General features: G+C 47.3%; 1 protein-coding gene across 2 annotated transcripts; it reads left to right on the top strand.

The window, feature by feature from the left end:
- On the top strand, positions 1-27,632 carry LOC129694538 (uncharacterized). 2 transcript variants are annotated; one of them, XM_055631263.1, is made up of 11 exons: positions 1-58; positions 2,862-3,022; positions 8,518-8,847; positions 11,574-11,831; positions 12,822-12,938; positions 14,386-14,490; positions 16,900-17,025; positions 17,114-17,209; positions 18,786-18,884; positions 24,055-24,101; positions 26,585-27,632. In XM_055631263.1, exons 2-11 carry the CDS (start codon positions 2,965-2,967, stop codon positions 26,633-26,635), a joined length of 1,287 nt encoding a protein of 428 aa, XP_055487238.1. In that variant the 5' UTR covers positions 1-58; positions 2,862-2,964; the 3' UTR covers positions 26,636-27,632. The 2 variants fall into 2 exon arrangements, with proteins under 2 accessions (XP_055487238.1, XP_055487239.1); XM_055631264.1 differs by lacking the exons at positions 1-58; positions 14,386-14,490 and having other exon boundaries at positions 2,272-3,022.

Genomic DNA, 27,632 nt, shown 5'->3' with positions numbered 1-27,632 from the left:
ATATATGCAACGTAAATGATCCGAGCACATTTTTATCAACCCGGATATCTACCGCCGAGTGAGTATTTTTACTCTTTAATACAAATTAGAGCACTGACTGAATCTATAGTGGGGGGATTTCTGGATGGAAGGACTTATCCCCCGGCGTCTGGTAGTTCTTGTGAAACATTTACACGAGTCCACGTTAAGCTGCTTGTAAATAATGTAGCAGTCTGTCTCACTGGAGATAGACTATCCAGTCTTTCTCATTGGAGAGAGATACAAAAATGCTGGAGTAACTCAGCGGGACAGGCAGCGTCTCTGGAGAGAAGGAATGGGTGACATTTCAGGTCAAGTCTGACTTGGTTCTGAAGAAGGGTCTCGACCCGAAACGCCACCCATCCCTTCTCTCCAGAGATGCTGCCTGTCCCGCTGAGTTACTGCAGCATTTTGTGTCGATCTCAAGGTAAACTTAAACCAAACGCCTTTCGACCCAGTAGGGGGCGAGTGACCCAAAGGTAAATTTGGAGTGAACCAGCAACGCCTGTGTGTGTGGGTGTGGGTGTGGGTGGGTCGACGATGTTTCAATCATTTAATGCACCTTTCTGACTTGAGAAATTGTCATATTTGACAGAGGGAAGGCTTTCAAACCTGTTGCGTTTTTATAAGGAGCTTTCAAATCCATTCACGGTAAGTAGGTTTACTAAGACAAAAATGCGGGAGAAACTCAGCGGGCGCAGCAGCATCTATGGAGCGAAGGAAATAGGATGAAGAAGGGGATCGGCCCGAAACGTTGCCTATTTCCTTCGCTCCATAGATCCTGCCGCACCCGCTGAGTTTCCCCAGCATTTTTATCTACCTTCGATTCTACCTGCCATCTGCAGTTGCTTCTTAAACAACTAGATTTACAATTTCAATCTTTGCGAAAGTTATCCCGGACTCTCTCAAAGTCTGGCTCAACTTTCTCCTCAAAGTTTAAAGTCATTTATATAGTACTTGTAAGACAACAAGTGAACTCATATAGACACAAAGTGCTGGGGTAACTCAGCGGGTCAGGCAGCATCTCTGGAGATAGACACAGAGTGCTGGAGACCCGAGTTCGATCCTGACCTCTGGTGCTGTGTGTGTGTGGCTGTGTGTGCCACGTTTGTACGTTCTCCCTGTGACCGTGTGGGTTTTCTCCGGGTGCTCCAAATGCTCCCACGCCTCAAAGACGTACAGGTTTGCAGGTTAATTCGGTAAAAATTGTGAACTGTAAACCTAGTGTGTGTTGGATAGTATTAGCAGGGGCGATACATACTAAGGGACTGTGGTACACTGTGAAATCGACAGAAGGATGGAGGGTTGGGTGTTTATGCGTGCTATTTTCGTGATATTTATTTTAGTTGTTTATCTTTTAATATTTTATCTTGTATGTATCGTTAGCTTTTAGAAATGTTTGAATGGTGCACTGACTGGCTGACATGTTTAAATTTCGTTGTACATGGTTCATGTTACAATGACAATAAAGAAACTATTCTATTCTATTCTATTCTAGTGTGCTGGGTGATCGCTGGCCAGCATGGACTCGGTGGGCCGAAGGGCCTCTTTCAGCCCTTTAACTCTGAAGTCTGAGGTCGCAATCATACAACAGACAATAGACGATAGGTGCAGGAGTTGGCCATTTGGGTGGTCACTGCTCCGCACGGCTATGTACACGGTTGTAGGGCATGTTTCCACGTTGTATAATAAATATATCTATGTAGGATAATGTATAATAATAAAAACACATAGCTGTCCATGTTATCTTGCGAAACAGACTGATTTCTGGGATGTCAGTACTTTATGAAGAAAGACTGGATAGATTCGACTTGTACACGCTAGAATTTAGAAGATTGAGGGGGGATCTTATAGAAACTTACAAAATTCTTAAGGGGTTGGACAGGCTAGATGCAGGAAGATTATTCCCGATGTTGGGGAAGTCCAGAACAAGGGGTCACAGTTTAAGAATAAGAGGGAAGTCTTTTAGGACCGGGATGAGAAAAACATTTTTTACACAGAGAGTGGTGAATTTGTGGAACTCTCTGCCACAGACGGTATTTGAGGCCAGCTCTTTGGTTATATTGAAGAAGGAGTTAGATGTGGCCCTTGTGGCTAAAGGGTCAGGGGGTTTGGAGAGAAGGCAGGTACAGGATACTGAGTTGGATGATCAGCCATGATCATATTAAATGGCGGTGCAGGCCCAAAGGGCTGAATGGCCTACTCCTGTACCTATTTTCTATGTTTCTATGTTTCTATAAGTGATAGGAGCAGAAAATAGGCCATTCGGCCTATCAAGTCTACACCATTCAATCATGGCTGATCTATCTCTCCCTCCTAACCCCATTCTCCTGCCTTCTCCCCATAACCCTTGACACCCGCACTAATCAAGAATCTATCCATCTCTGCCTTAAAAATATCCACTGACTTGGCCTCCACAGCCGTCTGTGGCAAATAATTCCACAGATTCACCACCCACTGACTAAAGAAATTTCACCTCATCTCCTTTCGAAAGCAACGTCCTTTAATTCTGAGGCTGTGCCCTCTGTGGATGTTTTCAAGAGAGAGTTAGATTTTGCTCTTAGGGCTAAGGGAATCAAGGGATAGTCAAGGGATATGGGGAAAAAGCAGGAACGGGGTACTGATTCTGGATGATCGGCCATGATCATATTGCATGGTGGTGCTGGCTCGAAGGGCCGAATGTCCTACTCCTGCACCTATTGTCTATTGTTTCCATGTTTCTATGACCTCTGGTCCTAGACTTTCCCACGAGTGGTAACATCCTCTCCCCGCCCACTCTATCCAGGCCTTTCACTATTCTGTATGTACAGTAAACTCCCTCTCCCCATCTCTTTTCTCCACAGCTAATAAAAGGCTCCACAGTTAACCTTGCACATGAAGAAGATTCAACTACCAACAGCTGATCCATAGCAACTGTGAAATACAACGACCTTCTACCCAGGCGATATGTTTAATTTGCTTCTCTACCTCAGCATCCTGCATTATTGTGTATCCTTCATACAAGGTGAGTTATAGTGAGAGACGGAGGCAGGGTGCGACTCGATGGGCCGAAGGGCCTGTTTCCACGCTGTTTCCCCCAGGTCTAAAGGACGATCATAGGTCATAAGGTCACAATTGATAGGAGTAGAATTATGCCATCCGGCCCATCAAGTCTACTCCATCATTCAATCATAGAAGTATAGAAAATAGGTGCAGGAGTAGGCCATTCGGCCCTTCGAGCCTGCACCGCCATTCAATATGATCATGGCTGATCATCTAACTCGGTATCCTGTACAGGATCCTTTGGAGCATGGGAGGAAACTGCGTGGGTTTTCTCCGGGTGCACCGGCTCCCTCCCACACTCCAAAGACGTACATGTTTGTACGGGGAGCACGGACAAAATTGTGGGGGGTGGAATAGAAAAATAGAAACATAGAAAATAGGTGCAGGATTAGGCCGTTCGGCCCTTCGAGCCTGCACCGCCATTCAATGTGATCATGGCTGATCATCCAACTCGGTATCCCATCCCTGCCTTCTCTCCATAACCCCCGATCCCTTTAGCCACAAGGGTCACATCTAACTCCCTCTTAAATTAGATAGCCAATTAACTGGCCTCAACTACCTTCTGTGGCAGAGAGTTCCACAGATTCACCACTCTCTGTGTGAAAAAAGTTTTTCTCATCTCAGTCCTAAAAGATTTCCCCCTTATCCTTAAACTGTGACCCCTTCTTCTGGACTTCCCCAACATCGGGAGCAATCTTCCTGCATCTAGCCTGTCCAACCCCTTAAGAATTTTGTAAGTTTCCATAAGAACATCCCTCAATCTTCTAAATTCTAGCGAGTACAAGCCGAGTCTTTCTTCATATGAAAGTCCTGGAATCAGTCTGGCGAACCTTCTCTGTACTCCCTGTATGGCAAGAACGTCTTTCCTCAGATTAGGAGACCAAAACTGTACGCAATACTCCAGGTGTGGTCTCACCAAGACCCTGTACAACTGCAGTGGAACCTCCCTGCTCCTATACTCCTAAATCCTTTTGCTGTGAATCATGGCTGATCTATCTTTCCCTCCGAACCCCATTCTCCTGCTCTCTCTCCCCATAACCTCTGACATCTGTACTAATCAAGAATCTATCCCTGCCTTAAGAATATCCATTCATGTGGCCTCCAGAGTCTTCTGTGGCAAAGAATTCCACCGATCCCATCCTATTCTGCAGTTCTATCCCTACACACAATTTACAGACATAAATCAACCTACAATGAACCTTCTCCTGCCTTCTCCCCATAACCTATGACACACGTACGAATCAAAAATATTAAACTGCTTTCAAAGGATAGTATTTTCAAACTATCCTGTGCCTTGCCCCTTTTATGACTTGGCATTTTCTCACTTTTAATCCTCCCTTTAGTTTAGTGGAGAGATACAACGCGGAAACAGGCCCTTCGGCCCACTGAGATCGTGCCGCCCAGCGATCCCCGCACATTAACACCATCCTACACACACTGGGGACAACTTCACCGATCTAATTAACCTACATACCCGCACCTCTTTGGAGTGTTCTTTGGAGAGAACACGGACAAACTCCGCACAGACAGCACCCGTAGTCAGGATCGAACCTGGGTCTCCGGCGCTGCAAGTGCTGTAAGGCAACAACTCCACCGCCGTGCCATCGTGCCCCCCCTTTTTTGTTAAACTTTTTTTATTTGGCCAAACCCCAGCCCAAATCCCCAAATCTCCCTGTTGATTCACCCCCCCCCCCCCCCCCCCCCCCCCCCCCCCCCCCACGGTACCTGATGCACCCCCCCCCCATTTTTGTTAAACTTTTTTTATTGGCAACACCTAGAAGCTGGATCTAATCCAGCAAATCTCCCCCGCGCTAAGGGGATCTGCAAGACTTGGCATCTATCTCAGCATTCCAACACCACATCACAGAGCCTGGCCAACATGTTAGAAGGGATGGGTGATGTTTCTTCAGAGTCAGGGGAGAGGGAGTCTAGAGATATGGAAGGGTAAGGTGCTGACAAGGAAATGTAGAAGGTTCATTGTTAGCTGAAGGGAAGGTGACAACGAGGTGTACAATCAGTAATATTTAATCAGGAGGACAGTGAAATTAGTCGGAGGACTAGGGTGGGGGAGGGATGGAGAGAGAGGGAAAGCAAGGGCTACTTGAAGTTAGAGGTCAATGTTCATACCGCTGGGGTGTAAGCTGCACAAGTGAAATATGAGGTGCTGTTCCTCCAATTAGCGCTGGGCCTCACTCCGACAGTGGAGGAGGCCCAGGACAGAAAGGTCAGTGTGGGAATGGGCAGGGGCGTTGAAACCGTGACCATTTTCTGATCATAGGGTTGATGTTGGTTTCCAGAGGCCGGAACCTCATCCATCCCCCGACCCGCGACTAGATTAGATGATTGGATTGCATGGCGCAGCGGTAGAGTTGCTGCCTCACGGCGCCAGGGACCCGGGTTCGATCCTGACCACGGGTGCTGTCTGTACGGAGTTTGTACGTTCACCCATCGTGGGTTTTCTCTGAGATCTTCAGCTTCCTCCCCTACTGCAAAGAGTTTGTAGGTTAATTAGCTTTGGTATAAATGTAAAATTGAAAATGTGTGTGTAGGATAGTGTTAGTGTGCAGGGATCGCTGGTCGGCAAGTGTTTGGCTACGGGAGATCTGGTAGGTTTAGGTGGACTGACTGAGTGGAGGTGTTCAGCTAAACAATTGCCAAGCCTGCACTGGGGTCACTGATGTATAGGGAGGTTTCACGGCAGTGGGGTCACGACCCATGACCCGTACTGTTGCTACGCTACTCCAAGTGGATTACACGCGATGAACTGCAGGTAGGCACTTACCATTGTTTCCAGCGTAGCGGGCCCGTTAAAACCCGCTGAAATTGTCAATTTTTGCGCTGTAAATAATTATGGAAATCGGGATAAGCGTGTGAGACATTTAGCCTACTTCAGAATTCCAAAAGTGAGGAGAAATGACGGTAGATAGAAGTGAGAGCTGAAGGGACAACAACAGCCAGAGTGCTTAGCGAACATTGGCCGTTTGCTCACTGCATTTCATCAACTAAGGCATTATTTGTGTTTTTTTCTTGATTCCTTTGGCATCTAAAAAGTTTCAGAAGTGATAAATCTGGCTGTAATTTTTTTAAATCGCCCATAGTTCTCGTGGGTTTTTACATACAAAATGAAAACGCATCTGAAGAAACATTTACAGCCAGATTTATCACCTGAGAATTTTTAGATACCAAAGGAATCAAGAAAAAACAAATAATGCCTTACTGTTGATGAAATGCAGTAAGCAAACGCGATAATTCACAATATTTTCAATGTTTATCAAGCACTTTAGCTGCTGTTGTCCCTTCAGTTCTCGCTTCTCTATACCTTTATTTCGTTTCACGTTTGGAATTCTAAAGTTGGGTACATGTCTCTCACATTTACCCCGACTCCCACAATTTTTTACAGCACAAAAGTTCAACATTTTGGCGGTTTTTAACAAGTAGGAAAGTACGCGTTTCTAGCATTAATAACATGTACCGGAAGTGACGGATGTCCTCCAGTTGGATTGAGCGGCTCCGTGCGTCGAGCCCTATGACCTTGTGACCTTACGTGCAACCCCCCTATAGGAGTCCAGAACTGTAACACAATATATGCAGGATTCTCTCTTGAAACTTTTTAACTCTTGAAGTTCTTTAATTCCTGAACCTCTATTTTCTTCCCCAAGGTGAAGCGAATGGTAGAAGCATGTTTTAATATAAGTTTCATCTCTAACAACAACTGGCAGCAATTCTGCCACCGCGCCCTCCAAAGTTAGCCAGAGCATTCTTCTAAAACATCTACTTGTTTTCATAAGCAGGCTTTGAAATGCGTTGCTGCTAATTTAGCAGAACAGTCGCGTGGTGGTGCAGCAGTAGAGTTGCTGCCCTGCAGCACTTGCAGCGCCGGAGACCCGGGTTCGATCCTGACTACGGGTGCTGTCTGTACGGAGTTTGGACGTTCTCCCCGTGACCTGCGTGGGTTTTCTCTGAGAACTTCGGTTTAATTGGGACACTTGTAAATTATCCCTCCAGTGTGCGTAGGATATACGGATTCTCTTGCCCAGAGTAGGGGATTTGAGGACCATATATAACATATATATAACAATTACAGCACGGAAACAGGCCATCTCGGCCCTACAAGTCCATGCCGAACAAATGTTTTTTCCCCTTAGTGCCACCTGCCTGCACTCATACCATAACCCTCCATTCCCTTCTCATCCATATGCCTATCCAATTTATTTTTAAATGATACCAATGAACCTGCCTCCACCACTTCCACTGGAAGCTCATTCCACACCGCTACCACTCTCTGAGTAAAGAAGTTCCCCCTCATATTACCCCTAAACCTCTGTCCCTTCATTCTGAAGTCATGTCCTCTTGTTTGAATCTTCCCTATTCTCAAAGGGAAAAGCTTGTCCACATCAACTCTGTCTATCCCTCTCATCATTTTAAAGACCTCTATCAGGTCCCCCCTTAACCTTCTGCGCTCCAGAGAATAAAGACCTAACTTATTCAACCTATCTTTGTAACTTAGTTGTTGAAACCCAGGCAACATTCTAGTAAATCTCCTCTGTACTCTCTCTATTTTGTTGACATCCTTCCTATAATTGGGCGACCAAAATTGTACACCATACTCCAGATTTGGTCTCACCAATGCCTTGTACAATTTTAACATTACATCCCAGCTTCTATACTCCATGCTCTGATTTATAAAGGCTAGCATACCAAAAGCTTTCTTTACCACCCTATCTATATGAGATTCCACCTTCAAGGAACTATGCACGGTTATACCCAGATCCCTCTGTTCAACTGTATTCTTCAATTCCCTGCCATTTACCATGTACGTCCTATTTTGATTTGTCCTGCCAAGGTGTAGCACCTCACATTTATCAGCATTAAACTCCATCTGCCATCTTTCAGCCCATTTTTCCAAATGGCCTAAATCACTCTGTAGACTTTGGAAATCCTCTTCATTATCCACAACACCCCCTATCTTGGTATCATCATCAGACCAGAGTTCATAAGTTCAAGGTTGAATGGGAAAAGATTCAATAGGAATCTGAGGGGTATCTTTTTCACACAAAGGGTGGCGGGTGTATGGAACAAGCTGGCTTAAGAAACAGTTAGACAGGACCGTGGATAGGACAAGTTTGGAGGGATATGCAGGAAGGTGTGACTTGTGTAGCTGGGACATGTTGGTCGGTTTGGGCAAGTTGGGCCGAAGAACCTGTTTCCACACCGCGTCACTCTATGACTCTATGATAGTGTTAGTGTGCGGGGATCGCTAGTCGGCGCAGACTCGATGGGCCGAAGGGCCTGTTTCCGCTCTGAATCTCCAATCCAATCCAAACTCAACTGAACTCCATTTTAGCTGGCATAGTCTGTTTAGCCCTTGTTTTACCTGAACCAGGAACCGCGGATACAGTAGATGAGGTTGGAAGAGTTTCCATGTACCTGATCCGATGTTCTAAATATATTTCACAGCACAAGATGAAGCAGAGATTTACCTGGCACCTGGCACCTCGGCGATGTTTCTCGGAGTGGATGAAGAGGTCATGAATATTACGCGGGTTTTCCAATGGGAAAAAATTGACAAACGCTCAGGGAATCAGCCCACCACGGAACACGTTCTCCAATTCCATGTTGGATCTCCAAAACATGCCGTTATACAAAAATACACCGGGCGCATCCACTTCAACCCTCTCAATGGTTCATTTCTCTTCAGTAATCTGACCTCCGCAGACACTGGCCTTTATAGACTGTCCATCAATCTACGGACTCGGATCATTCGGCAGGTTCGGCTTTGGATAATGGGTATGTTTGTCACGCATGTTGAAGTAAGAATAATGAAAGGCTTGGATAGAGTGGATGTGGAGAGGATGTTTCCACTGGTGGGAGAGTCTCGGACCAGAGGTCACAGCCTCAGAATTTTAGGATGTTCTTCTCGAAGGAGATGAGGGGGAACTTCTTTTAGGAAAAGCTAAAAAAAATAATTACTGAGGAGAAGCTGCTCTTGAGTCTGGTGGTGCACCCCTTCAAGCTTCTGGACAAGTCTTTGATTATGTTGGCTGCTTTTCCGAGGCAGTGTGAAGTGTAGATGGTCGATGGTGGGGAGCCTGGTCTGTGTGATGGTCTGGGTGACATCCACAACTGTCCACAATGTCTTGCAGTCTTGGGCAAACTGTTCCATCAGCTGCCAGGATTTGACAGCATTGGGCCACACCTGTATTTGCTGGAGTTTAGAAGGATTAGGAGGGGGGGGGGGACCTCATTGAAAGTTAAGGGTACTTAAGGAAGTGGCTCTAGAAATCGTGGATGCATTGGTGATAATTTTCCTACAGATTCAGGATCAGTTTCTGTGGATTGGAGGGTAGCTAAAGTTATCTCACTTTTTAAGAAAGGCGGGAGAGAGCAAACAGGGAATTATGGACCAGTTAGCCTGACATTGGTGGTGGGGAAGATGCTGGAGTCAATCATAAAAGATGAAATAGCGGCACATTTGGATAGCAGTAACAGGATCGGTCCGAGTCAGCATGGATTTGCGAAGGGGAAATCATGCTTGACTAATCTGCTGGAATTTTTTGAGAATGTAACTAGGAAAATGGGAATGAGAGTCAGTGGATGCAGTGTACCTGGACTTTCAGAAAGCATTTGATAAGGTCCCACATTGAAGATTAGTGGGCAAAATTAGGGCACATGGTATTGGGGGTAGAGTGCTGACATGGATAGAGGAGTGGTTGGCAGACAGGAAACAAAGAGTAGGGATTAACGGGTCCCTTTCAGAATGGCAGACAGTGACTAGTGGGGTACCGCAAGGCTCGGTGCTGGAACCGCAGCTGTTTACAATATATATTAATGATTTAGATTAAGGGATTCAAAGTAACATTAGCAAATTTGCAGATGACACAAATCTGGGTGGCAGTGTGAACTGTGAGGTGGATGCTATGAGAATGCAAGGTGACTTGGACAGGTTGGGGGAGTGGGCAGATGCATGGCAGATGATGTTTAATGCGGATAAATGTGAGGTTAACCACTTTGGTAGCAAAAACAGTAAGGAAGATTATTATCTAAATGGGGTCAAGTTGGGAAAAGGGGAAGTACAACCGGATCTGGGTGTCCTTGTTCATCAGTCAATAAAAGTAAGCATGTAGATACAGCAGGCAGTGAAGAAAGCGAATGGCATGTTGGACTTCATAACAAGAGGAGTTGAGTAAAGGAGCAAAGAGGTCCTTCTGCAGTTGTACAGGGCCCTAGTGAGACCACACCTGGAGTATTGTGTGCAGTTTTGGTCTCCAAATTTGAGGAAGGACATTCTTGCTATTGAGGGAGTGCAGCGTAGGTTCGCCAGGTTAATTCCCGGGATGGCAGGACTGTCATATGCTGAGAGAATGGAGCGGCTGGGCTTGTACACTCTGGAATTTAGAAGGATGAGAGGGAATCTTATTGAAACATATAACATTATTAAGGGTTTGGACATGCTAGAGGCAGGAAACATGTTCCTGATGTTGGGGGAGTCCAGAACCAGGGGCCACACAGTTTAATAATAAGGGGTAGGCCATTTAGAACGGAGACGTGGAAACACTTTTTCACACAGAGAGTTGTGAGTTTGTGGAATTCTCTGCCCCAGAGGATGGTTCTCTGGATACTTTCAAGAGAGAGCTAGATAGGGCTCTTATAGATAGCGGAGTCAGGGGATATGAGGAGTAGGCAGGAACGGGGTACAGATTCGGGGTGATCAGCCAGGATCACATTGAATGGCGGTGCTGGCTCGAAGGGCCAAATGGCCTACTCATGCACCTTTTGCCTATTGTCTATTATCTAATACCAAATAGTGAAGGGCCTGGATAGAGTGGATGTGGAGAGGATGTTTCCACTAGTGGGAGAGTCTAAGACCAGAGGGCACAGCCTCAGAATTAAAGGACGTTCCTTTCGGAGGGAGAGAGGAGGAGGAGTTTCTTTAGTCATGGCGTGGTGAATCTGTGGAATTTTCCACAGAAGTCAATGGATATTTGTAATGCAGAGATAGATAGATTCTTGATTGGTTTGGGTGGCAGGGGTTATGGGGAGAAGGCAGGGGAATGGGGTTAGGAGGGAGAGATAGATCAGCCATGATTGAATGGCGGAAGAGGTTGGATGGGCCGAATGGCCTAATTCTGCTCCAATAACCTATGAACTTATGAAGTCTCTTACATGGAATAGACTTCAGTGGAAAAATTGCATGTGTAATTTTAAGAGAGAGTTAGATAGAGCTCTAGGGGCTAGTGTAGTCAAGGGATATGGAGAGAAGGCAGGCACGGGTTATTGATAGGGGACGATCAGCCATGATCACAATGAATAGCAGTGCTGGGTTCCTCCTACACCTATTTTCCATGTTTCTATGTTTCTATGTAGGAAGGAACTGCAGATGCTGGTTTACACCAATGATAGACACAAAATGCTGGAGTAACCCAGCGGGCCAGGCAGCATCTCTAGAGTTAAGGAATGGGTGACGTTTCGGGTCTAGACCCTTCTTCAAACATTGCATCTCGTTTCTCCACCAGAGAGGCTGTCGAAACCATCGATACGGAGCAACGGCAGTTCTCCCGGCGCCACCATCCAGCTTGAATGTAACGTGGAGGGAGATGCTCGTGGATATCAGTGGCAGAAAGACGGAATGGACATCCCTCATCCACACCTGATAGAGGGGAACAGAAGCCTGGTGCTGCTGCATGTGGCCAGAAAGGACTGCGCCATTTACACTTGTACTGCCAGCAATCCTGTCGGCTCTGTCTCAGCAGAGTACATCCTCACCATTCTCGGTAACCTTGCTCTGTCGATGATACGTTACTTCCGACTTTAGAGATACAATGCAGGAATGGGCCGTTCTGCCCACCGAATCCGCACCAACCAGCGACCACCCCGCACACTAGCACTATCCCACACACACTTCCTGAAGAAGGCGAATGGTATGTTAGCGTTCATAGCAAAAGGATTTGAGTATAGGAGCAGGGAGGTTCTACTGCAGTTGTACAGGGTCTTGGTGAGACCACACCTGGAGTATTGCGTACAGTTTTGGTCTCCAAATCTGAGGAAAGACATTCTTGCCATAGAGGGAGTACAGAGAAGGTTCACCAGACTGATTCCTGGGATGTCAGGAGTTTCATATGAAGAAAGACTGGATAGACTCGGCTTGTACTCGCTAGAATTTAGAAGATTGAGGGGGGATCTTATAGAAACTTACAAAATTCTTAAGTGGTTGGACAGGCTAGATGCAGGAAGATTGTTCCCGATGTTGGGGAAGTCCAGAACAAAGGGGTCACTTCCAAGGAAGTAGAGGTGCTGGTGTGATTTCTCACATTCTTGCCTTCTCCCTCCACGGCAAGAATGTCCTTCCTCAGATTAGGAGACCAAAACTGTACGCAATACTCCAGGTGTGGTCTCACCAAGACCCTCTACAACTGCAGTAGAACCTCTCTGCTCCTATACTCAAATCCTTTTGCTCATAGGGCTCAATCCTCATAGGGTGCCTAATCTGTGGAATTCATCGCCACAGAAGGCAGTGGAGGCCACAAGTCAATGGATATTTTTAAGGCAGAGATAGATAGATTCCAAATTAAGATGTCGGGGGTTATGGGGAGAAGACGGGAGAGTGCGGCCTCACCAACGTCTTATACAACTGCAACATGACCTCCCGACTTCTAAACTCACTGCTCTGACTGATGAAGGCCAAAAGCCTTTATGACCACCTTATCTACCTATTTTCTCTAGATATCCCTTTATGATGCTAACATGGATGTTTTACTTTGCAGGCCTTCATCGAATGGATATCATTGTTATTGTGGCATCTAGTGTGGGAATAACATTCTCTATAACATCGTTGGTTGGATTGCTGGTACTCTGCATCATCAGGAAAAAATTGCCACGAGGTATTTGTTAAATGAGTCTAGTTTAACCAAAGGGACCAGATCAATTCATCTGATCGTAAGATGCTGATTTACAAAACCTGTACACAGTGCTGGAGTGAGTCAGCGAGTCAGGCAGCATCTCTGGAGAACGTGGACAGGTGACTCTCTGGGTTCAGTTTAGAGATACAGCGCGGAAACAGGCCCCTCAGCCCACCCAGTCAGCGCCGACCAGCGATCCCCGCACACTAACACCATTCTCCATACACTGGGGACAATTTACATTTCTTACCAAAGCCAATTAACCTACAGACCTGCACGTCCTTAGAGTGTGGGAGGAAACTGGAGATCTCGGGGTAAACCCACACAGGTCACGGGGAGAACGTGCAAACTCCGTACAGACACCACCCGTAGTCGGGATCGAACCCGGGTCTCTGGCGCTGTGAGGCAGCAACTCTACCGCTGCGCCACCGTAACGCCTCTATTTCTGGAGAAAGACTGAGGAAATTTTGCGGAAAATGAGTCTCCAATGACTCTTAAGACATCTACAGATGCACCGTAGAATATATACTGTTCAAGTTGCATCACAGCTTGGTTTGGGGACAGCTCTGCCCAAAACCACAAGAAATTGCAGACAGTTGTGGATGTTGCCCAGTCCATCACACAGACCAGACCCCCCACCATGGACTCCATCTACACCACGCTGCCTCGGAAAAGCAACCAACATACTCAAAGACTTGTCCCTCCCCAGTCATTCCTTCTTGCCCCCCGCTCCAGTCCAGCAGAAGGTACAAAAGCTTGAAAGCGCGCACCACCAGACCCAGGAACAGCTTCTTCCCCTCTGTTATCAGGCTTCTGAACGGTCCTTCCATAAGCTAGGGTACTGTCCGATTCACCTCTGCCCCATTGCGGACATTGGACTTTGTCTCTGGAACTGATGCACTACAATGCTGATTGACTGGAGCAACTCAGTGGGTTAGGCAGCATCTCTGGAGAGAAGGAATGGGTGAAGAAGGGTCTCGACCCGAAACGTCGCCCATTCCTTGTCTCTGGAGTTGCTGCTTAACCCGTCGAGTAACTCCAGAATTATGCGTCAATCTTCGGTGCAAACCTGCATCTGCAGTTGCTTCCTACAATGCTGAGAACTATATTCTGCACTCTGCATCTTCCCCTTTGCTCTACCTATTGTACTTACGTTTGGCTTGAGTGCGTTTGTGCATAGTACAGGCTGAAGAAGGATCTCGACCCGAAATGTCACCCATTCCTTCTCTCCAGAGATGATGTCTGTCCTGCTGAGTTACTCCAGCATTTTGTGTCTATCTTCGGTGTAAACCAGCATCTGCAGTTCCTTCCTACACATGATCTCATTTTTATTGGGTAGCGTGCAAAAAAAAGCTTTTCACTGGACCTCAGTATACGTGGTAATAACGAACCTCAACTTCAACCTACCTTTGTGTTTGTTTCTCCATAGTTTCATTGAAGCAACACAAACGATTATTGCTACTCTTGTTTTCATCAAACACTATCTCTCTTGTCGCCATCTTCATTGCCCTTATTTTCTGGATGGTGATCAGAGGTATGTGCCCAATTATTGACCTGAAACACATGGCCTGTTTCCGTGCTGTAATGTGAGAGGAATAGATCGGGTAGACGCACAGAGTCTCTTGCCCAGAGTAGGGGAATCGAGGACCAGAGGACACAGGTTCAAGGTGAAGGGGAAAAGATTTAATAGGAATCTGAGTTGGTAACTTTTTCACACAAAGGGCGGTGGGTGTATGGAACAGGCTTCCAGAGGAGATAGTTGAGGCTGGGACTATCCCAATGTTTCAGAAACAGTTGGGCAGGTACATGGATAGGACAGGTTTGGAGGGATATGGACCAAACACAGGCAGGTGGGGCTTGTGTAGCTGGGACATGTTGGCCGGTGTGGGCAAGTTGGGCCGAAGGGCCTGTTTCCACACTGTATCACTCTATGACTCTATGATGCTAAGAGGAACAATGGCCTTCTCAGTCACAGTATTGAGCATAGAGGTTGGGAGGTCATGTTGCAGTTGAGTAAGATGATGGTGAGGCCACATTGAGAGTACTGTGTTCAGTGTTGGGCACCATGCTGTAGATCTAGTTTAGGGATACAGGGCGGAAACAGGCCCTTCGTCCCATGGAGTCCGTGCTGACCAGCGATCCCCATGCAATTACACTATCCTACACACACTAGGGACAATATATATATATAGTTTAAGCCAATTAACCTGCAAACCTGTACATCTTTGGAATGCGGGAGGAAACCGGAGCACCCGGAGAAAACCCACGCAGGTCACGGGGAGAATGTACAAACTCCATACAGACAGCACCCAAGGTCAGGATTGAACCCTGGACACTGGCTCTGTAAGGCAGCAACTCTACCCGCTGCGCCACCGTGCCACCCGATGTTGTACATTTGGAAAGTGTCCAGAGAAGATTTACGAGGATGTTGCCAGGGTTGGCTACAGGGAGAGGTTGAGTAGGCTGGGTACTCTAATGGTGGAGTAGCAAGGAGGGTTCAGGGTGGATCTGAATGGGAGGTGCCATTAGAGTAATGAGAGGTTTGTTTGTCAGGTTCGAGACACACAGGGTCTCAGGGATCAGTGTTTGGGAATCACTGTTGTTTGTTTGTACATCAATGATCTGGAGGATTTGGTGTCAGAGTAATTGTGGATCTAGTAATTCTTCGCCACAGATAGCTGTGGAGTTGCGGTCAGTGGAGTAGAGTTTCAAGTCGGAGATAGATTTATGCCAGTTGAAGAGTGGGCTGAAAGATGGCAGATGGAGTTTAATGCTGATAAGTGTGAGGTGCTACATCTTGGCAGGACAATTCAAAATAGGACGTACATGGTAAATGGTAGGGAATTGAAGAATGCAGGTGAACAGAGGGATCTGGGAATAACTGTGCACAGTTCCCTGCAAGTGGAATCTCAAGTAGATAGGGTGGTAAAGAAAGGTTTTGGTGTGCTTGGCAATTTTTAACTCAGAGCATTGAGTATATTAGTTTTAGTTAATGTTTAAATTGTACAGCATTGGTGAGGCCAAGCCCTCGGATATGGTGTACCATTTTGGTCCGCCTTATTAATAGGAATCCCGCACACAACAAGGACAATTTTTAGATTACAGAGAGCCAATTTACCTAGAATGTTGCCGGGTTTGGAGCAACTATTCAATCCAGACTACGGGTGCTGTCTGTACGGCTTTTGTCTTTGGACTCCGCAGAACAAACATGGGACTTGATAGAGGTTTTTAAAATGATGAGAGGGATAGACAGAGTTGACGTGGAAAAGCTTTTCCCACTGAGAGTAGGGAAGATTCAAACAAGGGGACATGACTTGAGAATTAAGGGACAGAAGTCTAGGGGTACATGAGGGGGAACTTCTTTACTCAGAGAGTGTATCTGTATGGAATGAGCTGGTGGTGAGGGTGGAAGGGAGGCAGGTTCATTTTTATCTATTTTCTAAATTGGATAGTTTATATGTTTGGAAAGATGGAGGGTTTGTAGGTTGATTGGTTTGGTATAAGGGGAAAAATTGTTCCTAGTGTGACTGTGAAGGGTGTGTAAGGCCCGTTTCCGTGCTGTAATTGTTATATGATGTTGCCTGGCCCGAGCTGTATCTCTAAACTAGGCTAACCTACCAACGCTGGAGGATGAATTTACACTTACACCAAGTCAATTAACCTACAAACCTGCACGTGTTTGGAGTGTGGCTGGAAATCGACAATCTCGGAGAAACCCCACTCAGGTCACGGGGAGAACGTACAAACTCCGTACAGACAGCGCCCGCAGTCGGGATCGAACCCGGGTCTCTGGCGCTGTGAAGCAGCAACTCTACCGCTGTGCCACAAATGTTCCAGTTTGAGCAACAACTAGCGACAGTGAAGTGTGAGTAGGTGTTGATGAATGGTATTAGTGCAGCCTATTGATTTAACCTCCCTTCCATTGCTGTGCATCATTTACTAGGACCAGCCTCAGTGTCTGTGGTTGCTTTCTGCACTGCATCTGTCTTCCTGGTTTTCAACCTATCCTTGGCCATCACTGTTGGGAACTTGGGCTGCCAATGCATCGCGGGCCTCTTGGACTCCACAGGTAAGGAGAAGGCCATTAACCGGGTAGAAAGCCACTCTCGAACAGCGAGACTGTTCTCCTAACCCACTCCGCCCTCTGCACCCCGCAGGTCTACGGGCCTGGATGGACGTCTGTGGTATCGTCAGCTCTTTCCTGGTTCTGGTCACCTCGATTGTCACTCTCTTTGAAGAAGGTCAGCAGAGCAGTAAGTTTGGCATCAGCCGACTGTTACACATGAAACTGGCCCTTTAACCCAACTCACAAGTCATTAGGTCATAGGTTGTAGGAGTAGAATTAGGCCACTCAGCCCATCAAGTCTACCATCCCATGGCTGACTCATCTCTCCCTCCTAACCCCATTCTCCTGCCTTCTCCCCATAACCTGCACGTCTTTAGAGTCTCCCCATTCGCCACAGAAGGTAGTTGAGGCCAGTTCATTGGCTATATTTAAGAGGGAGTTAGATGTGGCCCTTGTGGCTAAAGGGATCAGGGGGTTTGGAGAGAAGGCAGGTACGGGATACTGAGTTGGATGATCAGCCATGATCATATTGAATGGTGGTGCAGGCTCGAAGGGCCGAATGGCCTCCTCCTGCACCTATTTTCTATGTATCTATGTATAACCCCTGACACCCATTGGAATTCATAGGATGAGCGGGGATCTTATAGAAACATATACAACATATATGTTGGACAGGATAGATGTAGGAAAAATATTCCCGATGTTGGGGGAGTCCAGAACCAGGGGTCACACGGTTTAAGAATAAGGGGTAGGTCATTTTCGACTGAGATGAGGAAGAACTTTTCCACCCAGAGTGTTGTGAATCTGTGGAATTCTCTGCCACAGAAGGCAGTGGAGGCCAATTCTCTGGATGTTTTCAAGAGAGAGTTAGATTTAGCTCTTAGGGCTAATGGAATCAAGGGATATGGGGAGAAAGCAGGAACGGGAAACTGATTTTGGATGATCAGCCATGATCATATTGAATGGCGGTGCTGGCTCGTAGGCCATTCATCCATTCATGCCAGCACCGCCATTCAATATGATCATGGTTGATCATCCAAAATCAGTACCCCGTTCCTGCTTTTCCCCCATATCCGTTGAATCCTTTAGCCCGAAGAGCTAAATCTAACTCTCTATTGAAAGTGAAGAAAACCCACGCAGGACACGGGGAGAATGTAAAGACAGCACCCGTGGTCAGGATCGAACCTGCGACTCTGGTGCTGCAAGCACTGCAAGGCAGCAACTCTACCGCTGTGCCACCATGCAACCCTATTGTTTCTGTCCTCAAGCTGCAGTGTAGATTGAGCTGACAATACTACTGCTAACCTTCAACCTCCCTTCCATTGACTCCATCTACACCTCACGCTGCCTCGGCAAGGCCAGCAGCATCATCAAAGACCAGTCTCACCCCGGCCACTCCCTCTTCTCCCCTCTCCCTTCAAGCAAGAGGTACAGAAGTGTGAAAACAAACGCACACCTCCAGATTCAGGGACAGTTTCATCCCCAGCTGTAATCGGGTAACTGAACCACCCTACCACAACTAGAGAGCGGTCCTGACCTCCTATCTACCTCATTGGAGATCTATAGTTGATCGGACTTTACCTTGCACTAAACGTTATTCCCTTTATCCTGTATCTGTACACTGTGGAAGCTTGATTGTAATCCTGTATAGTCTTTTTCAACAAATAGCTTTTCAAAGTACTATGGTACACATGACAATAATTAAACAAACAAAACTGAACACATACATTTTGCACGATTCATTGATGTATTTTTAATTTCAGAACAAGGATGCTACGAGACTATTCTAACCTGGAGCATACCGGTCCCAATGTTCATCATTGTGGTCATAATCTTCTTAACCTTTTTCGCAGTATGGCATAGTGAGTATTAACCATTTAAACATCTTTTTATATAAGGACTACAGTCATGGTTCATAAGTGATAGGGGCAGAATTAGGCCATTCGGCCCATCAAGTCCACTCTACCATTCAATCATGGCTGTTCTATCTCTCCCTCCTAACTCCATTAGAAACATAGAAACATAGAAAATGGGTGCAGGAGTAGGCCATTCGGCCCTTCGAGTCTGCACCGCACCGCCATTACATTTCGTTGTAAATGCATTTCGTTGTCACTGTACTGTACACTGACAATGACAATTAAAATTGAATTTGAATCTGAATCTGAATCAATATGATCATGGCTGATCATCCAACTCAGGATCCTGTACCTGCCTTCTCTCCATACCCCCTGATCTCTTTGGCCACAAGGGCCACATCTAACTCCCTCTTAAATATGGCCAATGAACTGGCCTCCACTACCTTCTGTGGCAGAGAGTTCCACAGATTCGCCACTCTCTGTGTGAAAAATGTTTTTCTCATCTCGGTCCTAAAAGATTTCCCCCTTATCCTTAAACTGTGACCCCTTGTCCTGGACTTTCCCAACATCGGGAACATTCTCCTGACTTCTCCCCATAACTCCTGATACCCAACCTGATCAGGAATCTATCTATCTATCTCTGCCTTTAAAACATCCATTGACTTGGCCTCCACAGCCTCCTGTGGCAATGAATTCCATAGATTCACCACCCTCTGAGTAAAGAAATTCCTCCTCGTCCCCTTCCTAAAGGAACGTCCTTTTATTCTGAGGCTGTGACCTCATTGTGAATGAGTTTGCCAACAAATCCCACGCTTTTAACAACGTTAACTTGAAGTGAAAGGCTTGGATAGAGTGGATATGGAGAGGGTGGGAGAGTCTTGGTCCAGTCAAAGCCTCAGAATTAACCATATAACCATGTCACAATTACAGCACGGAAACAGGCCATCTCGACCCTTCTAGTCCGTGCCGAACACTTATTCTCCCCTAGTCCCATCTACCTGCGCTCAGACCATAACCCTCCATTCCTTTCCCATCCATATAACTATCCAATTTATTTTTAAATGATAAAATCGAACCTGCCTCCACCACCTCCACTGGAAGCTCATTCCACACAGCTACCACTCTCTGAGTAAAGAAGTTCCCCCTCATGTTACCCCTAAACTTTTGTCCCTTAATTCTCAAGTCATGTCCTCTTGTTTGAATCTTCCCTACTCTCAATGGGAAAAGCTTGTCCACGTCAACTCTGTCTATCCCTCTCATCATTTTAAAGACCTCTATCAATTCCCCCCCCTTTAACCTTCTGCGCTCCAAAGAATAAAAACCTAACTTGTTCAACCTTTCTCTGTAACTTAGTTGCTGAAACCCAGGCAACATTCTAGTAAATCTCCTCTGTACTCTTTCTATTTTTTATACAAAACAAATTGCATTAATAAACAAATTAAAGAACGTTCCTTTGGAAGGGAGGTTAGAAGGAATTTCTTTAGCCAGAGGTTGTTGAATCTGTGGAATTCATTGCCACAGAGGCTGTGGAGGCCAAGTCAGTGGATATTTTTAAGGCAGAGATAGATAGATTCTTGATTAGTGGGGGTGTCAGGGAAGGTTCATTAGACAGACAATGAAACCCACCAGAACGACAGTGAAACTAGTAACATGACCATGGTGGGGGAGGGGATGGAGAGAGAGGGAAAGCAAGGGCTACTTGAAGTTAGAGAAGTCAATGTTCATACCGCTGGGGTGTAAGCTGCCCGTGAAATATGAGGTGCTGTTCCTCCAATTAGCGCTGGGCCTCACTCTGACAGTGGAGGAGGCCCAGGACAGAAAGGTCAGTGTGGGAATGGGAGGGGGAGTTGAGGTGTTTGGCAACCGCGAGATCAGGTAGGTTTAGGCGGACTGAGCGGAGGTGTTCAGTGAAACGATCGCCGAGCCTGCGCTTGGTCTCGCCGATAGCAGAGTCAGCGGAGTCAGGGGATATGGGGGGAAGACAGGAACGGGGTACTGATTGTGGATGATCAGCCATGATCATATTGAATGGCGGTGCTGGCTCGTAGGGCCAAATGGCCTACTCCTGCACCTATTGTCTATTGTCTATTAATATATACTCAGATCCTGGTGAACTTCTACCGCTGCACCATCGAGAGCATCCTTACCAACTGCATCACAGTATGGTATGGCAACTGCTCTGTCTCCCGACCCGGAAGGCATTGCAGAGGGTGGTGAAAATTGCCCAACGCATCACCGGTTCCTCGCTCCCCTCCATTGAGTCTGTCCAAAGCAAGCGCTGTCTGCGGAGGGCGCTCAGCATCGCCAAGGACTGCTCTCACCCCAACCATGGACTGTTTACCCTCCTACCATCCGGGAGGGGCTACAGGTCTCTCCGTTGCCGAACCAGCAGGTCGAGGAACAGCTTCTTTCCGGCGGCTGTCACTCTACTCAACAACGTACCTCGGTGACTGCCAATCACCACCACCCCCCCCCCCCCCCCCCCCCCCCCCCCCCCCCCCCCCCCCCGGACATTTATTATTATTTATTCAAATCGTTTGCTATGTCGCTCTTCAAGGGAGATGCTAAATGCATTTCGTTGTCTCTGTACTGTACACTGACAATGACAATTAAATTGAATCTGAATCTGAATATAGGAGTCCACATCTTGAACAACAGATTCAGTCGATGAGGTTGGAGGAGGTGCAAGTGAATCTCTGCCTCACACTATCTACCTATACTCCAAGATCCAGTACTGCAAGTACTATATGTGGAAGGAACTGCAGATGCTGGTTTAAACCAAAGATAGACGCAGAAAGCTGGAGTAACTCAGCGGGTCAGGGAGCATCTCTGGAGAGAAGGAATGGGCAACTTTTCGGGACGAGACACTTCTTCAGACGAAGGGGTAACGTTCAGAAGAAAGGTCTCGACCCTGAAACATCACCCATTCCTTCCCTCCAGAGGTGCTGCCCTGTCCCGCTGAGTTACTCCAGCTTTGTGTGTCCATCTGCCAGAACTATGTACCTGTACTCCAAGATCCCTCTGCTCTGCCTCTTTCACACAGAGAGTGGTGAATCTCTGGAACTCTCTGCCACAGAAGGTAGTTGAGGCCAGTTCATTGGCTATATTTAAGAGGGAGTTAGATGTGGCCCTTGTGGCTAAAGGGATCAGGGTGTATGGAGAGAAGGCAGGTACAGGATACTGAGTTGGATGATCAGCCATGATCATATTGAATGGCGGTGCAGGCTCGAAGGGCCGAATGGCCTCCTCCTCAGATTCAGATTCAGATTCAATTTTAATTGTCATTGTCAGTGTACAGTACAGAGACAACGAAATGCATTTAGCATCTCCCTTGAAGAGCGACATAGCAAACGATTTGAATTTAAAAAAAAAAAAAAAAAAAGTGCGGGGGGGGGGGGGGTGGTGATTGGCAGTCACCGAGGTACGTTGTTGAGTAGAGTGACAGCCGCCGGAAAGAAGCTGTTCCTCGACCTGCTGGTTCAGCAACGGAGAGACCTGTAGCGCCTCCCGGATGGTAGGAGGGTAAACAGTCCATGGTTGGGGTGAGAGCAGTCCTTGGCGATGCTGAGCGCCCTCCGCAGACAGCGCTTGCTTTGGACAGACTCAATGGAGGGCAGCGTGGAACCGGTGATGCGTTGGGCAATTTTCACCACCCTCTGCAATGCCTTCCGGTCGGAGACAGAGCAGTTGCCATACCATACTGTGATGCAGTTGGTAAGGATGCTCTCGATGGTGCAGCGGTAGAAGTTCACCAGGATCTGAGGAGACAGATGGACCTTCTTCAGTCTCCTCAGGAAGAAGAGACGCTGATGAGCCTTCTTGATCAGAGTAGAGGTATTGTGGGTCCAAGAGAGGTCATCGGAGATGTTGACTCCCAGGAACCTGAAGCTAGAAACGCGTTCCACCTCCGTCCCGTTAATGTGGATGGGGGTGTGCGTGCCGCCTCTGGACTTCCTGAAGTCTACAATGAGCTCCTTGGTCTTCTTGGAGTTAAGGGCCAGGTTGTTGTCAGCGCACCATGCTGCTAAGTGCTGGACCTCCTCCCTGTAGGCCAGCTCATCGTTGTTGCTGATGAGGCCAATCACCGTTGTATCATCTGCATACTTGATGATGGTGTTAGTACCATGTACAGGTGTGCAGTCATAGGTGAAGAGGGAGTAGAGGAGGGGGCTCAGCACACAGCCCTGAGGAACGCCGGTGTTCAGGGTGAGGGTTGAAGAGGTGTGCTTGTCTAACCTCACAGACTGGGGTCTGTTGGTTAGAAAGTCCAGTATCCAGTTGCAGAGGGAGGGGTCGATGCCCAGGTTACCGAGTTTGGTGATCAGTTTTGATGGAATAATGGTGTTGAATGCTGAGCTGTAATCGATGAACAGCATTCTTACGTAAGTGTCTCTGTTGTCGAGGTGGGAGAGGGCGGAGTGAAGTGCCGTTGAGATGGCATCCTCCGTACTCCTGTTCTTACGGTAGGCAAACTGATAGGGATCCAGTGTGGGGGGTAGGCAGCTTTTGAGGTGTGCCAGGACCAGCCTCTCGAAGCACTTGGTGATGATGGGGGTAAGTGCAACTGGGCGGAAGTCGTTGAGGCTTGCCGCAGTGGAGTGTTTTGGCACCGGCACGATGGAGGTGGCTTTAAGGCAAGTGGGGACAACTGCTTGGGCAAGTGACAGGTTGAAGATGTCAGTCCAGACGTCTGTCAGCTGCGCAGCACAGGCCCTGAGCACGCGCCCGGGGATGCCGTCAGGGCCAGCAGCCTTACGTGCATTAGTCCTACTCAGTGCCACGTACACGTCGTAGGGGGTGAGTGTGAGGGGTTGGTGATCGGCAGGTAGCACAGCCTTGATGGCTGTCTCTAGATTGTCCCTGTCGAAGCGGCCATAGAAGTGATTAAGCTCCTCAAGGAAGGAGGCGTCGCTGGATGTGGGGGTGATGTTGGAGGGTCTGTAGTCCGTGATGGCCTGGATGCCTTGCCACATGCGTCGGGGGTCGGAGTTGTTGTTGAAGTGCTCCTCAATCCTGAGCTTATGGCAGTGCTTGGCCTTCCTGATGCCCCTCTTCAGGTTAGCCCTGGATGAACTGTAGGCTCGAGCATCCTGCACCTATTGTCTATGTATCTATGTAATCTACCTCCCTCTGCTTCACAATGTGAAAGGATTAAGAAACTTGTTTTTCTTTACAGCTGGAAACGACGACGTGAACAATATCAGAAATATTGACGAACAACCGGTAATTAATTGCTGTTAACTCAGTAGAACATAGAACAGTACAGCACAGGACCAGGCCCTTCAGCCCACAATATCCATGCTGGACATGATGCCAAGTTAAACTGATCTCCTCTGCCTGCATGTAATCCTTATCCCCCCCATTCCCTGCATTTCCGTGTCCCTATCCAAAAGCCTCTTAAACGCCACTATTGTATCAGCCTCCACCACTACCCCTGGCAGCACGTTCCAGGCACCCACCACCCTCTGTGGAAAAACAACTTGCCCCACACATCTCCATTAAACTTTCCCGCTCCCACCTTGAAGCCATGTTGGACATTTCTACCCTGGGTAACAAAGGTTCCGTTTGACTACCCAGCCTATCCACGCCTCTCATCATTTTATATACTTCTATTCCGTCTCCCCTCAACCTCCGACATTCCAGAGAAATTGTTCTAGGTATCTAACTTGCGGTCTAATGCTGATTTAATATGAGAGTGTATTGTCACACGTTTACAGAGCAAAATGTTCCCCATGTTGGGGGAGTCCAGAACCAGGGGCCACACAGTTTAAGAATAAGGGGTCGGCCATTTTGGACAGAGATGAGGAAAAACGGTTTCACCCAAACAGTTGTGAATCTGTGGAATTCTCTACCACAGAAAGGAAGCCAATTCACTGGATGTTTTCAAGAGAGAGTTAAATTTAGCTCTTAGGGCTAAGGAAGAAAGCAGGAACGAGGTACTGATTTTGGTTGATCAGCCATGATCATATTGAATGGTGGTGCTGGCTCAAAGGGCCGAGTGGCCTACTCCTGCACCTACTTTCTATGTTTATAAAACTTTAGTGGGCTTTTAATCTGTGCTATTAACCAACACAGGGGTACAGTTGTGTTTAGGAAGGAACTGCAGATGCTGGTTTACACCGAAGATGTATACAAAATGCTGCAATGACTCAGCGGGACGGGCAGCATCTCCGGAGAGAAGGAACGGGTGACATTTTGGGTTGAGACTCTACTTCAGACCGAGAGTCAGGGGAGAGGGAGATACAGAGAGAGAGAAGGAAGGTTCAGGTGTGAAAAGGAGACATCAATAGAGATGTGGTTCAAAGAAAATGTAGAATAGATCATTGTTAGCCAGGAGAAGGTGACAACAAATCAAACAGAGATATAAATTGCTCTCCCTCTCTCTCCATCGCTGCCCCTTCCTAGTTTTCCGACCAGCCTGACTGTCCACCGATTAGATTTTATCTCTGTTTGCTTTGGGAAGATTTCGGACAGAACCGACGCAGGTCACGGGGAGAACATACAAACTCCGTACAGACAGCGCCCCTAGTCAGGATCGAACCCAGGACTCTGCCGCTGCAAGCGCTGTAAAGGGTCTGTCCCACTGAGGCGATTTTTCAGCGGACTGCCGGCGACTGACACACACACACACACACGCGCGCACACACACACACACGCACGCACGCACACACTCACACACACACACACACACACACACACACACACACACCCACACACACGCACACACACACACACACACACACACACACACACCCACACACACACACAGACACACACACGCACACACATCGCAAAGGCAGAGGCCAGGGGCGGGGGAACGCTGTCTGAAATTCACATGGTGCAAAGCCAAGGTGAGACAGACACACACCGCGATGAACAGGAAGGTTAAGACGGCTAACACAGTGTACAGTACATCCTTTAAAAGAGGGGGGAGGGGAGGGGAGGGGAGAAGGGGGGAGAAGGTGGGAGAAGAAGAGAGACACACTATTAAGAATCCAGGCAACTTTTAATCAGCCAGAGATACACAGCTGTGAGGTTCGGCGGACATTTAGCATTACCGGTCGGTTATCCTTGGTTCTGAAAACTCGTGCTTACGTTTTTGTTCCCCAATGAGCCAATGCCCGGTCAGCAAAGGCGATGAACTAAATCTACCTAAGACTATCTCGACTGCCCATAACTACATGGTGAACCCCACTACAACTGCACCCTCGACCACAGGATTATCCATTTTCTCCATGGCGACCAAAGTTGTGGTCGCAGAAAATGTTTCAACATGTTGAAAAATGAGTGAGGCCGCGACTAGTTCCCAGAATGCGGGAACTCCTCGCGACCATGAAGGAGACTCGCTAGAGACCACCAGCGAACATGTGGCGAGCGCAGAGTCTCCTGCACTCGCATAAATAGTCGCCAAAGTGGGACAGCCCCTTCAGGCAGCAACTCTACCGCTGCGCCACCCAAAGTGTCGCCCAAAGTGCTGGAGCAACTCGACAGGTCGGGCAGCATCCGTAGATGGACAGGTGACGTTTGGATGGGTCGCTCCCCGAAACGTCATCAGTCCCTCTCCCTCCACATGTTACTAACTGTAGGATCGTGTTAGTATACTCGGTGGGCTGAAGGGCTTGTTTCCGCGCTATATCTCTAAAGTCTACAGTTTCTGTGCTGATATCCCATTATTGCATCTTACAAGTGCATTGTATTTATTTCAGGAAGTGATGCAATTGAACAACATCAACCCTGAAGATGAGGGTGGCAACTGAAATCTTTGAGCCATCGTGCCACGGTTCGCTATCTCTCCACTGGGAAAAGCAGAGCCACTGTAACAATTACTGATCCATCATTTGGTGCTATTCCAACTGTATTATTTTAGTTCAGTTTAGTTTAGTTTAAAGTTACTTTTTTGCATATCTTTCATTCATTTTTCTCTCTACAATACATCAATGCCGAAACGGAGTCATAGAGTGATACAGTGTGGAAACAGGCCCAACTTGCCCACACCGGCCAACATGTCCCAGCTACTCTAGTCCCACCTGCCTGCGTTTGGCCCATATCCCTCCAAACCCGTCCTATCCATGTACCTGTCTAACTGTTTCTTAAACATTGGGATAGTCCCAGCCTCAACTACCTCCTCAGGCAGCTTGTTCCATACACCTACCACCCTTTCGGCCCACCGAGTCCGCGCCGACCAGCGATCCCTGCGCACTAACACTACCCTACACACACAAGGGACAATTCTCATTTATACTAAGCCAATTGACCTACAAACCTGCACATCTTTAGAGGGTGGAAGGAAATTAGGGCAGTCGGAGAAAACCCGGGGAGAACGTACAAACTCCGTACAGACAGCACCCAGGGCCGGGTTTAGATGAAGAGAGGCCCTAAGCTATTTCACTTGTGAGCCCCTCTCAGTAACCTGCTGCTTTACATTCAAGTTAAATGGGAGCCTTGCCAGTGTGAGGGCATTGTGTTTGACACAGCTTCTGGTGATAGTGTGTGTGGGGTGTAATCGCTGGACAGCACGGACTGGGAGGGTCGAAGGGCCTGTTTCTGTGGTGCATGTCTGAACTCTGAACTCTGAACTCTAATCAGTGTTTGTTGCATTGTGAAACAACAGTAAATTTATGGTGCAAGAGATGAAGAAAAAGATGTTGAAATTATGTATGAAATATATTTTTGACCAAAAAAAGATGCAATATTTTTATGCTTCATAATAACTTTATAATAAATTTATTTTTATAGCACTTTTCATGTAATTGA

This window comes from Leucoraja erinacea, unplaced genomic scaffold (genome assembly GCF_028641065.1).
Source record: "Leucoraja erinacea ecotype New England unplaced genomic scaffold, Leri_hhj_1 Leri_700S, whole genome shotgun sequence".
Classification (NCBI taxonomy): domain Eukaryota; kingdom Metazoa; phylum Chordata; class Chondrichthyes; order Rajiformes; family Rajidae; genus Leucoraja; species Leucoraja erinaceus.
This window is presented reverse-complemented; position numbering and strand designations above follow the sequence as displayed.

Excerpts from the sequence above, each read along its gene's own strand:
- LOC129694538 (XM_055631263.1), top strand. The coding sequence starts at position 2,965 with ATGTTTAATTTGCTTCTCTACCTCAGCATCCTGCATTATTGTGTATCC. Across the intron at positions 11,832-12,821 it reads GTACATCCTCACCATTCTCG|GCCTTCATCGAATGGATATC; the intron begins GTAACCTTGCTC and ends TTTACTTTGCAG. Across the intron at positions 12,939-14,385 it reads CAGGAAAAAATTGCCACGAG|TTTCATTGAAGCAACACAAA; the intron begins GTATTTGTTAAA and ends GTTTCTCCATAG.